This window comes from Melozone crissalis, unplaced genomic scaffold (genome assembly GCF_028551555.1).
Source record: "Melozone crissalis strain CALT ecotype California unplaced genomic scaffold, PUWL_Pcris_2 ptg000005l_1, whole genome shotgun sequence".
Classification (NCBI taxonomy): domain Eukaryota; kingdom Metazoa; phylum Chordata; class Aves; order Passeriformes; family Passerellidae; genus Melozone; species Melozone crissalis.
The window spans coordinates 9,855,436-9,869,033 of NW_026535783.1; the positions used below are offsets into that span (position 1 = coordinate 9,855,436).

Here is a 13,598-nt window from a genome sequence, read left to right on the forward strand (position 1 = left end):
CTTGTTTCCTGTTACTGGGGCCATCTTCACAGACAAAAGAACTGGAACCAAAGGAAAGGGTTGCCTGAGAATAGAGTTTCTTTGGAGTTTGTTTCATGTGGTAAGGCTTGAGCTCCCCCACTGATGCAACCAAAACTACAGCAGATACTGATGTGTTGCAGGGACATTTTTAGGAGGGGACCTTGGTGGAAGTAGTTCCAGCAGATGGCAATGGGATTTTGTCCAATGGCACGCAGGACATAGGGCAGGTGAGAAAGACAGTGGGATCAGCGAGTATTTGCTCCTTACTGAGGCAGGACTTTGGTTCCAGTAAGGAGGTCCTTGTTCTACCATTTCAATGCCCACGATTCCAAAAGACCATATGTCCACTTTGGGGCCATATGGTTGATGCGTCACCATTTCAGGCGCCAGCCACCAAGGAGTCCCGGCTACCGAGCACCGTCTGCTCTGCTCAGGTGTGAGCTGAGTAGAGAGGCCAAAATCAGCTGAGGAGAAAGCAAAATACGGGTTTTATTTGAATTCTATGCAATGAGGAAAGAAAGCAAAAGAATTCCCCAGTAGAAGTTTGAAAATGTGCTGTTGAATCTCCTGGCATTGGTGACTTAAAAAATCCCCCCATTTTTACACTGCCTCCAGCAGTGGCTTTTGTTCTTTGAAAGCTTTACACTTGTAGCTCCCTACCTCTGGCAGGGACACACACAGAGCAAGGCCACTCCTGACTGCTTGTTCCTTCTCATACCTCTGTGCACGTTGCAACTGTGTCACCAGCTCATGGTTGACATGGTGCCCCTGCGCTGCCACCAGCACCATTTCTGGGGAGCTGGCAGTCACTCAAAGCAGCCCTACACCCCACATCCCTGGAATGCTGCACCTGACCAAGAATACACTAACCCAGCTTGACAGAACCGTTGCTTCTGAGAAGGATGTTGCCGCTCTTCACATCTCGGTGGATGACGTGGTTTGAATGAAGAAAATACAGTCCTTGCAGGCACTGAAAGAGAAAACAGAAAGAGGAAGGAAAAAATAAGTGATGGGATTTCATCACACAAGAAAGGAAACAAAGAATCCAAAAGATTCCCTTTCTGCAGGGGAATGGGGAGTAATGGCAGAACACAGTGCCACTGAGAGGAAGAGCTTGCTGCTCCAACACTTGCAGAGCAGGACCTTTCTGAGGAAAGGCACATCAGCTTCTGAAAGAGCAACAGCACCTGCTGTTGTAGACTGTCCCCTGCAAACCAGCCAGGATGACTGCTGCTGCAGTGCCTGTGCTCAGAAGGAAAGAGCATTTGGGCTGCACTCCTGTCCTTTTTAGCTGAGGACTGAAAGAAATGAGTCTCTCTCTTTTTTCATTTGCTGTTTGTTTCAAACCCTGCCACCAGCACCTTTGCTTTCACAGGCAAGAAATACAGTGAAGACAAGCAAAAGTTTAGCGAGGTAAGATGGACAACAGCAAATACATGAGGCAGAGTGAGAGTACAACAGTAGGAGATAAGAGTACTGGCACTGAGTACAGTGAGTGCAGGGGCACTGGCAGGCCTTTCACTTGAGATGCTTTTACTTGCCCATAGCATACCAGCAACACAGAAACAAAACTTGGCAGATGAAACCTCTCCTGATCTGAGCCCTTGTTTCCCAGACAACTCTGCCCAAGCCCTTGGAAACACAGATGGGATTGCTGACCTCCCGACAGATGGCTGCCATGTGGTCTTCAGACAGGCAAGTCTTGCTAATGACGTCGCTCAGAGTGCCTCCATCCATGAACTCCATAACTAGCCAGAGTTCCTCACCCAGAAGGTAGCTGAAAGAAGGAAACAAGGGTGTGGAGATAAATATGCATGGCTATGTTGATTTTTTACTTCTGGGTTTTTTGTTTCCAGGTTCCTTTGTGACTAGGACAGAATCAAAGGAATAGACATTCCCTCTCAGCTGTGCATTGTTTGCAATCTGTGCAGTCTGGAGGAGAAAGACACAGCTGTGAAAAAGGAGATGTCTTAGATGGACAGCAAGTGAAAAGTGCAGTTTAGTAACAGCCCAGATAAAAATATGTCAGGCATAGTGTTTCTGGAAATAAGCACCTAGTCTTCCTGGCATGCACAGCAATGGCAAAGAGTGGTAATGATCTAAGGGAAATCCACTTCAGGATGGTTCATCAGCATTTAAGAAATTTTAAAAAATCTATCCCAAAAAAGTGTGGAGGCCGTGTACTTCGAGGCTATTGACTTAGTAAGATACAGCTGATCCAGGTTTTGAATAATTTTGGAATAATTTTCAAACTAGGAGTGCCAGGGAAGACTCAGGCAGACAAGATGCACTCTCTTCTCATCCACTGGAGATGAATAGAGAAATACGAATGAATCAAAATTAACAGCTCTACTTTCTGCCACTGACCAAAGTGGGTTTTTAACCTCTCATGTTTGCTGTATGTAAATGCCCATTGATGGGATAAGACCAAGACCTCTCACCTGTCTAAATAATTCACAACACTGGGACTCCTATATCTCTTCATAATCATGATTTCATTAACAGTTAGTTGCTTGCTCCTCAGTCCTTTTAGATTTATTTTCTTTATGGCCACCTAAAATGACATTGGAAATCAGTAACTTGAGCAGTTGGTGGCATGAGACCACGATGCAATGGAGCGAGTGATTTTGCAATGACACAGCTGAGCTGTGCCAAACAGCCTTGTGATTAGGCACGGCAGTAATTAGGAACTGACATCCCAACAGCCCATTTCTCTGCTCCCTTGGGGGCCAGTTACAGGACACCTGGGGCCACTGACATTTTGCCTTGTCCACTTGGTAACAGTGGTGTCTCAGCTATGACCCACAAACCTCTGACCACAATCTCTGCTGCTTTGTTTGGGATTCAGAAGAAGTAATCCATGCCTTAATACTCTGTGGATACATCTTGCAAAGGCTATGGGTGGGTCTTAGGGCTTTTAGGGATACCTTGCAGATCTCTCCCAATGTGCAGTTGCCAAGTGCAGCACTGCAGGTGGCTAAGGAACTACCAGTAACTTTCAGATGGATTTGCTGGCAGCCAGAAATGAGAATTCAGGACTATGAAGCTGTAGCCCCAAAGAGCAGTGAGGTGCTCTAAGGCACCACCTTTGTTTTAGCAATGGAGAGCGAGTGAGCGTGTCTTTCTCTGAAAGGAAGCGTTGCCCTGCGTGCCTTCCTTCCGGCAGCTGAGGAGGACAAAGATTGTGCCAGATGTATTTTGCAGGCTGGCACCAGTCTGTGCTTCTTGTGCCTTTTCAAGCACAGCTCTACCCAAAGCTCCAGCCAAAGCTCACACCAGAAGGGAAAGCCCCTCAAGAGCAGCAGAGTCTGCAGGGTCTGTTGATATTTACCTCTCCTCCTGTGGCATTGTTGAGTGCTCTAACCACTTGTCCAAAACCCCTAGAAACAAAACAGAAGGAGAGAAAACAGAAACTGTTTAGGTCCTAGAGTGAAAGCCAGCCCACACAGGAGATCTGTGCTGGCAGTGTCAAAAACCTGCAGGATGCAGGAGGGCTCTGCCAGAAGGCAGAAGATGCATTTTCTTCTCAAGTGCAGGCACTGGGCCTGTTCCTGATGCACTGGAATTCAACTTCTAAAGGGAGTTTATTCTTTCCTCTTGGGTTTCACTTTCTAAACTGTGTGGTTCCTATCCTGACCACAGAGTATTTCCTTCTGCCAATGAGGGGAAAGAAATGCTCCTGGCAACTCTTATCTCACACAGCTTTGATAGGGGATAGGTTGCTCTTTGAGGCAAGCAAGTTTCTTCTTTTTCCATTAGTATGCCAGTATGATTTTGAGACACAGAAAAATGCTAAAGAAATTAACACAGAAGGTTCCCACACTTGAGAGACAAGGAGATCTCCCAGATCCTGTTCTTTGATGCAGGCAAGACTTTGTCAGCAGAGAGATGTCTCTGACAGTGCCTTCTGAGCACACTCACAAATTCTGAGCAGCACTGAGAGATGGGATCATCTATCCCCAGTGTCTGAACATGTTTTCAGCTTGCGTGACTTCACGCTGCATAGACATTTCACTAGAAAAACACCTGGCCCACGGCTGTGCAGGAGTATCTGCAGTTGGACTCACCCACTGCCAATACGTTCCTTTTCAGTGTATTTCACAACAGGATTTTCCTGGTTCACCATTCTCCCTGAGGGAAACAAAATGCACGATGCTGACTTTAAAGCAGAGATGCCAGCTTCCAGGAGACACAAAAGGCAGCCCCACTCTCTGGGGCTCTCAGCCCTTTGTGCTCAGGTGGGTAACAACCACCACAACAGCAACAGGACGGGCAGCCCTGCAGCGCAGGTGGCTGGCACAGAGATTGATTTTGTACAGTCCTTTGAGAAGTTCTCTTAACAGGAAACAAAAGCACAGGGACATGCATTTCCAGGAGAGAAGGACATCTTCTCTACCTTTCAGCTGTTTGCCAAAAGAATGCCTTTCCGTTTGTAAAGCAGAGCAGCTCATGCTAGAACCAATCCCAATGGGGTTTCAGCATCAGGACCCTGACCTGTTCATGAGCAGGCTTAGCTCAAAGATGCCCCTCTCCCAGCGATGGATGGCTCCAGCCTCTGCAGTCAAAGCAACCCTCAGGGACAGGGCAGCTAGCACAACAAGGCTGGTAAAGCCCAAGCATGAGCACTGACAGGCAGTGGGAAGAAGCCACAGCCAGTCTGAGCCCCGTACAAGCTGTTGTCCCCATTCAGGACACAACAGGATGGGCTTTGACATCAGCCCCACCGAGGTGTGGATCAGTGCCCTTTTTGTCCCAACAGGTGATGGTAGACACAGAATCTACTGGGCTCTGCTCTCAGCCCCACCAGGTCTTATCTGAGAGCACAGCACTGGCAGCTGGTATGGGCAATAGGCAGATTCATTGGATTGTGCTGCAGAATCACAAAGGACTTGATGTGTTTTCCTAGAAACTGACCTGAGCAGGGCTTGGGCCAACGGGTAGGATCCTAACAGTCAGGGGAAAGAGTGGGAATCGAGTATGGAAAAGTGCCATGGATCTGAGGAATATACCATGGCTGGGCTGGAGGCTCTCTCCTGAGAAATGCCTGCAGTACAGTTTTATCTGATCACGCCACTTGGATGTGTCTCTTGGACACATCTTGATAAGCATAAAACTAGAAGATTAAATAAAGTTTTTTACAAAAGTATCTGGTTTCTTTGGGGGGGGGCACATGGAAAACACCTCTTGCTTTCTATTTCTCCTGTAACCTGATGTTCTTTCAAAGTAGGTCGTATTGACAAAAATATAGCATTCTCTTATTGACAAAAAATATAGCATTCTCATGAAAATAAACTGTTGGTGTAGTATTCGTAAAAGTAACAGTCATAAAAATGCCAGCAGTTAGACGTGACACAGAAGAGCTCTTTCAGGATGGAGATAAACGAACTCCACCAAAAAAACCCCACAAACCATCAAAAAAAAAAACCCCCAAAACACAACAAAAAACCACACAAAAACCAAAACCAAAAAATCCCCCCAAAAAATAAACAGTACAAAAAACATCCCCCCTCAAAAAAAAAAAAAAAATCCCCAATCAAAAAGACGGAACTCCAAAACCAGTCCATTTCTGTGAAGGTTTTTTTCTCTGATGACTGGTTGGAAGTCAGGAGTCTAAGGAGAATTTAGGAAGCTGAAAATTCTATTCAGTTTGGCCACTAGCACACAGGACTTGCCTAGATCATTTGCTAGGTCACAGCCTTCTGCTGATCCAAGAAAAATCCCTGCTTCAGCCTTTAGCAGAGAGGGATGCTCAGGCAAACCCAAGCCAGTCCAAGGTGCCCTCAGAGGCAGTAGGAACACCCAGAGCACTCTCTCGCTGCCTCGGAGCACAGCGCTTCCTCTGGGGAGTCCTAAATGGCCCTGTGGCACCAAACTCAGGAGGAGCATTTGGTACAGCTCTGCTGGCACCTGCACACAATGCACTGTCCCTCAGACAAGAAACCCAGACGTACCCAGCATCTCCAGGTACCTCTTCTCAGCCTCCTGTTTCGGAGAGATGAAGGAACTGCCCAAGCTTGAGGTCCCAGGTTTTACAGAATGGCTTCTTCCAGGCAGTGCTGCTGCGGCAGCAGGTTCAGAGCCCTTGATGTGCTGGACCTGGAGCACTTCTGGTGGGCACTGTTCCTGTGCCTCACTCTTAACTTGGGGTCCTTCATTGCCAGACATTTGCTGGAAGTCTTCACAGGCTGCCCGGTCAGATGTCAACTCTTGCTCCTCAAATGAAACAGAACAAAGCAGTCAGACACTACTGTGCTTGTCCCTGTCCACCAGGAGTCATTGACTGTGAGGAAAGGGAAAGAACAGATTGACAGGGGATACAACAGCTTGTTTCAATCCCCCATCTGGGTCTGAGAACAGGAGAGCAGGAATCAATTTGGATGACTGCTGGCCAAAAGGCCAAAGGAAAAATTCCACTATCCAGGGCAGCCCAGGAGATTGAGCACACCAGGAAATGTCCTTCAGAGTGACTGTGATACACACTACAGCAGGATAGCACTCAGAGGCATGGCCCCACTCCCTGCTGCTCTGCACTGGAAAGGCAAGAAGGGCAGAAACCACCAGTTTGGGGACTGCAGTGACTGCATCCCTCTTTCACTCACTTGCTTTTGTAGAGAATGAGGGAAGCAATTAAGTTTCTCCCTGATGATTTTCATTTCTTCCTCCAGCCTCTTCTGCCTTGTCTTGATCCTAATGTCAGCTATCTGAAGCTCTGCGTTTAGCTGTTCCTTCATGTTCTCTAAAAAACAAGCGAGAGGATGTTTCATGAGTGGAGTGGCTGCCACTCCTTCACTCACCTGGTTTTGTTGATCGCCCCTCTGCTGATCAAGATTCTCCTCTTGATTTCTTCCCATGTCTTCCTTGTTCATGTTCTTCACGTCCATGATGGCACTCTGAGCTTCGGGCAGCTCTGCTTGTGGCTCTTCCTTGATCTTCTGTACACACAAATGCAGGACAAGTGACTCTTGCTCAGCCTCAGTATTTTTCCTCTTGCAGCCTCAAAATCACATGTATTCAGCCACTTCTTCTGCCTCCCTACCCACCTCTGCTTCCATTGCAAACCTCCTGTCCCAGGGCTGGTCTCTGCAGATTCCAAGGCTCTGTGCTTCCAGTGCCTGTGGGATTCCTGGCCTCCTCAGTCCCAAGAGCTCTGGTTTATGCCCCTCTTCTGCCCTTCCCGCTGTGCCCTGGCCAGTCAGGCTTACCTGGCCATTCTCCTGTGGCTCTTCCACCTGCTGCCTGAGCTGCTCTTCCTGCTCTCGGGCTGGGAACAGCTCACCCTGAGTCTGGCATGGCATCTCTGTTGAAGCAATCTGCTCCTGCTCTCTCTCTAGAAGCACCTGCACAGAAAGCAGGAGAAGATGGGTTTCGACTTCCCATACAAACTTTGTGGGCCAAGACTCAAAGACTGCTGTGCTCACACAGTCCCAAAGCACTGTGCTGCTGCTCTGCTGGGTCATTCTCTGTTTGAGGGGAGGCACAGATTCCAAAGTGATCCTGGCCTGAGAATCAGGCGCCATCTGGGACTGAAGCTGCAAGAGCCTCTCAGGCAGCTGACAGGGAAGGTGTGGCATTTCTCAAGGGTCTGGTGAGGGCCTCCCTCTGCTTCTGCCATGTCCTGTTTGTCTTTCAGTAGTGACTGACACCCTGCCCTGTCCCACAGCTCCATCCTGGCTCTGCAGGTGGCTTCCTGGGTGAGCACAGCCCTTGTGAGACGCTTCTGGAGTTCACATTCTCTTCAGGCCTGCACCAGCATTCCTGCCTTTCTGACATCCACACTCTTGTTAGAAAACCTGGTCATTTAGAAGATGAGGATGCATGCAAAGTTCTCTGATGGGTGTCACTGAGCCCCTATGGCCACCTCAGTATATGGAGGAGGACCACGGTGTTTCTTCTCCCTCTTTTGTCAACTGAGAATTCTGACCAGCAGTTACAGAGACTCTCCTAAGGCCCCATTAATGAATGCACTTATACAGGCCTGGGGATGCCAGTGAAGGAAACCATGCGTCATGTAATGCATGGCATGTATGACCAGAGTCACCGAACACCACCTAAACCTGGAATTGTTCCACCTCTCTAGGACAGGCAGAAATTTAAAGAATTAACTGGGGACTTCAGGGCAGAAGAGGCCAGAGGACAAAAACAACTCTGAGGGGAAAACGATCATATCTGGAAGGGAAAACATCTCTGCCTGCTCAGAACTGGTCAAGGGAACATGTCTCTAATCCCCTCCTGAGAGGGATGCTTTAGGTGACCTTTGCATCTCCAAATGCCTTGGATGAGAGCCAGGAAGATTCAATTATGTAAATGTTGGATAGATAGATAGATAGATAGATAGATAGAAAGATAGATAGATAGATAGATGGATAGATAGATAGACAGAGAGATCTCATTACTGAAATCTCTCTTTAATGTCCTCTTTATTGCTACACACATCAAAACTTGATAGCCAGTGCCCTGCTCAGCAACAATCCTGAGATTGCTCTCCTGTAGCTTCAATAAAGCACACTCTTGGGGAATCTGGAGCATGTAGGTCCTTATGGAAAGGGATCAGAGCCAGAGCATTGCACTGGGAACTGCACTCTTTGTGCATCTGTGCTCAAGCAAGTTCTTTTCTTGGACTCAACCACACTGACAGTGCTAAAGTGGTTGGAATCAGAAATGCAGCCGAGCCCCTCCCAGATCCTGTGATCTCTGAGGAGCACGTGGAATGCAAGGACATTGATCTTCTGCTTAATTCCAAAACACAACACACACTGATTACCTGGGCAGCAAATACGCATGGGCGCAGCTAAGCTCAAAGTGATCAGAAAGGCCCTACTGGCTGGACTAGAACCACAACAGCTCCTTTTGCACCAAGGTCCCTGCACCAAATGATGTGTTCTCATGCAAAAATACTGCATTCTCCAGAAGTGCTACTGTGGAATATAAAATTTCAGCATAGCCAGGCCCAGAAATTTACAAAGTCAGGAAATAATTTTGAAAAGCACCATGCTTGGAAGAAAAAGAAAATTAATAGGCCTACACTTGAAACCAAAACAAAATATAACGATTAAAACAAAGGGGGAAAGTCACTACAAACATGGCTAAAATATTTGGATATACTGAGGACATGCTGAAGGCCACTCATGAGCCTCTCATTATCCAGACAAACGGTCCCTCAGGACCTCCTCACTGGCCTTCTGCTGCACTCCCTTGCCCAGCTCCCCTGTCCTTCTCTGCACAAACTGCAGCCCATCAGTGACTTTCTGTTTCCCAGGGGCCCACAACTGCACACAGCACTCCAGTTGTGGCCACAGCGCTGCCCAGCACAGGGCCACCCTCACTGCCCTGCTCCTGCTGACCCACTGCTGCTGACACAGCCAACCATGCCCTTGGCCTTCTTGCCCATCTGGCCACACGCTGCCTCATCTTCAGCTGCTCAAGACCGGCAGAACCCCTGGGTTGTTTTCACCTACACAGCTCCACAACTACGAAGTTGTCTATCAGACTTCAGATACAGCCTTCACCATGTCAAGATAGCCTTCCCCTTCGGAGCAGCACAAGACAGCAGTCAAGGACTTGCAGCTTCAGCCCCACTCCAGGCTCACATGCACTTTCCAGGCTCTGGTGTGAGCACTGATGGAGTCTGGCGCTTTGCCACCTCAATTAGCTCTTCTTGGGCTTCTTCGCCAGGAGTAGCGGGAGCCAGGGGAGAGATGGGTGTTGGTTCTTTCAGCTGTGGCAAGAGAGAAGCATAAAGGACGAGCTGTCACCTATCACTCAGAGCCTCAATTCTTTACAGATCTACCACCACATCTTCTTAGGAGAAATCAGACCATTTGGTTGCCACACAGGGATTCTAAGTTCCACTGACCAAATTAATATGGGCCAATTATACAGAATTCCAGAGGGATATGAAGTTGATATTTCTCCCTAGCTGCTATCAGCAAGCAACGTTTTCTCTGTAAAACACATCTTTTAGTTCTTGAAATGGAAGGTGAGGAAAGAGATAGCAATCCATTGCTACTGCTGCTACAGACGTGGAGAATTCTCACTGGATCGCAGTCTCAGTAACGTGCTGCAACAGGGAATGAAACATTGTGCAGAAGCATCTTTGCTTGCTGGAAAATGCGAAAATGATGAAAGCTTGCTCTCCTAGAAAACCAACTAGCCAGCAAGCCACAAGATGGAAGTGTCTCCCACTGAAGTGTCCAAAGCACTTGGATTCAGTGAGGGCATGTTTTTGAGGGAAACAGCCCTTGTGGGGAGCACTGTCATGTAAGGATTGATGGAAGTCTGCCTGAAGGTCCCTTGTGTGCCTCCCACTGTCCATATTAAAGGTCCCTCAGCACATCCTCACTGGCCTTGTGCTGCACTCCCTTGCCCAGGTCCCGTGTCCTCCTCTGCACACACTGCAACCCCTCCATGACTTTCTGCTTCCTAGGGCGCACAAGTGCACACAGCACTCCAGCTGTGGCCGCAGTGCTGCCAAGCACAGGGCCACCCTCACTGCCCTGCTCCTGCTGCCCCACTGCTGCTGACACAGCCCACTATGCCCTTGGCCTTCTTGCCCATCTGGCCACATGCTGCCTCATCTTCAGATACTCAAGACCGGCAGAATCCTTGTGTCCTTTTCGCCCACGCAGCTCCCCAACTACAAAGTTGCCTATTTGACTTCAGATACAGCCTTCACCATTTCAAGATGGCCTTCCCCTTCGGAGCAGCACAAGACAGCAGTCAAGGGCTTGTACCTTCAGCCCCACTCCAGGCTCACATGCACTTTCCAATGTAGCAGACTACATCACAAAATGCATCTAAAGAAACTTGCCCCTTCTGCTTTTTGCCTCACAAGAAGGCTTCATAATATGCACTTTGTTTCTTTGGCCACATGGGAGAAGAATGAGGCCTGCCCAGCTTCGTGGACAAGATAACCATCTCCTTGCAGCTTATCAAAGCAAAAAGGCAGCTAGGCAATAAGACATGATAGAACTGAAGAATTACAGAAGAAAACTGCAGATCAGTCTCACTAGCAGAACACACCTTTCCAACAGGGGAAAACAAAGCCCCGTGACCTCCAGTACTACGATGTATGCCCTCAGCCACAGCGCTGCAGAAGCCCAGAGACAGAGTTTCCCTGAGCCAAGGAGCCAGATGCTCTCCAACAGGCACCAGCCCTTTGGGCCTCAACATCACAGGTCAAAGGCCAAGTTCTGCTGTCGCTGCCTGCAGGAAATCCCTAGCTCCTGGCAGCACTCCAGCACTCAGCATCCTCAGCCAGCAACAGGAAGCGCTGGCTGCTCCAAAACTTGCACCTCTGCCTTGCTCTAATGACAGCACCACAGACAACTGGCACTTACGGCCTCACGATATCCAGGCTCTGGTGTGAGAACTGATGGATTCTGGTGCTCTTCCACCTCAATTTGCGCCACTTGGGCTTCTTCTCCAGGAGCCGCGGGAGCCAGGGGAGAGATGGGTGTTGGTTCTGTCAGCTGTGGCAAGAGAGAAGCATAAAGGACAGGCTGTCACCTATCACTCAGAACCTCATTTCTTATCAGATCTACCACCACATCTTCTTAGGAGAAATCAGACCATTTGGTAGCTACACAGAGATTCTAAGTTCCACTGACCAAATTAATATGGGTCAATTGAAAAGAATTCTTGATGGATATGAAGTTGCTATTTCTCCCTAGCTGCTATCAGCAAGCAACGTTGTATCTCTAAAACACAATTTTAGTTCTTGAAAGCTCAGAATTGGAAGAGTAGGAAAGAGATAGCAATCCATTGCTATTGCTGCTGCAGAGGAGGAAAATTCAAACTGGATCACAATCTCATTCAAGGAGTCAAAAGGGAAGCAAAGAATCTACAGAATCATCTTTGTTTGCTGGAAAAGGAGAAAGCAAACAGGGCTTCCTCTTCTAGGAAACCAACTGTTGCAGATTGAGCCATTTGTCGGGGATGAGTCTTTTGTCGGTTGCAGGGAAAACTTGGGATGCTCAATATGAGAATCAGCAAGCTTCCTTTATTGAAGAGAGCATCAGACATTAATACAGCAACTAGTAAGCTCATGAATATTCTGTAATTTACTCCGACCATTGGCCACACCACTACATCAGTTCTTCTCCATTCTTTGGATGTTACATCTCTCTTTTCTCATGTCTCTTCAACTCTTTGTTATCATACTACAGCTAGGCCCAAGGACACGCTATCTTGCAGGTGCAGGACTTGGAATTGGCCACGGCCTTGTACTTTTCCAATTCTTAGCTACTCTACCAACAACCAACTAGCCCAAAAACACAAGATGGAAGTATCAACCATTCCGGTGTCCAAAGCACTTGGATTTAATGAGGGTATGTTTGGTAGGGAAACAGTGACTGTGCTGAGCACTGTCATGTAGGGATTGATGGAAGTCTGCCTGAATGTCCCTCATGAGCCTCCCATTGTCCAGACTAAAAGTCCCTCAGCACCTCCTCACTGGCCTTGTACTGCACTCCCTTGCCCAGCTCCCCTGTCCTTCTCTGCACACACTGCAGCCATTCCATGACTTTCTGCCTCCCAGGGGCCCACAAGTGCACACAGCACTCCAGCTGTGGCCGCAGCGCTGCCCAGCACAGGGCCATGCTCACTGCCCTCCTCCTGCTGCCCCACTGCTGCTGACACAGGCCACAACGGTCTTGGCCTTCCTGGATACCTGGCCACTGGCTGCTCTAGTTCAGCTCATCTTCTACAGCACCCCTGGGGCCTTTTAACCCATGAAGTTCCCCAGCCACAGCACGGCCAGTTTGAGTTCAAAATACAGCATCCACCATTTCTACATGTTCCTCTTCTGAGCAACACAAGGTAGCAGTCAAGTACTCGCGGCTTCACCCCCACTCCAGGCTCCAAGGCTCTTTCCAATGCAGCAGGCTTCATCACTAAATGCATCTACAGAAACTTGCCCCTTCTGCTTTTTGCCTCACAAGAAGGCTTCCCAACTGCGTGCATACTTTCTTTGGCCACACAGGACAAGAATGGCCCCCACAGCTCCATGCACGTAACAACCATCTCCTTGCAGCTTATCAAAAGACAAAAGACACCTGGCCTAAAAGAATTTGTTGAATTGAAGAATAACTCAAGAAAACTGCAGACAAATTACACAAGCCAAACACACCTTTCCAACAAGGGAAAACAAAGATACAAAGGCCCGTGACATCCAGCACTACCACGTGTGCCCTCGGCCACAGCGCTGCAGAACCCCAGAGACAGAGTTTCCCTGAGTCAAGGCGCCAGATGCTCTCCCACAGGCACCAGCCCTTTGGACCCTCAACATCACAGGTCAAAGGCCAAGTTCTGCTGTCGCTGCCTGCAGGAAATCCCTAGCTCCTGGCAGCACTCCAGCACTCAGCATCCTCAGCCAGCAACAGGAAGCGCTGGCTGCTCCAAAACTTGCACCTCTGCCTTGCTCTCAAGACAGCACCACACACAACTGGCACTTACGGGCTCACGATATCCAGGCTCTGGCGTGAGCACTGATGGAGTCTGGCGCTTTGCCACCTCAATTAGCTCTTCTTGGGCTTCTTCGCCAGGAGTAGCGGGAGCCAGGGGAGAGACGGCTAATGGTT

At 48.6% G+C, this 13,598-nt stretch overlaps 1 protein-coding gene across 1 annotated transcript in view; it reads right to left on the minus strand.

Annotated features, from left to right (window-relative positions):
- The window catches only part of LOC128942950 (serine/threonine-protein kinase PAK 2-like), a 73,779-nt gene that overhangs the window by 28,995 nt on the left and 31,186 nt on the right, over window positions 1-13,598 (minus strand). The window contains 6 exon segments of the mRNA XM_054285686.1: window positions 289-485; window positions 892-991; window positions 1,681-1,798; window positions 2,463-2,575; window positions 6,621-6,953; window positions 7,224-7,358. Coding sequence (XP_054141661.1) covers window positions 289-485; window positions 892-991; window positions 1,681-1,798; window positions 2,463-2,575; window positions 6,621-6,953; window positions 7,224-7,358 — 996 coding nt within the window.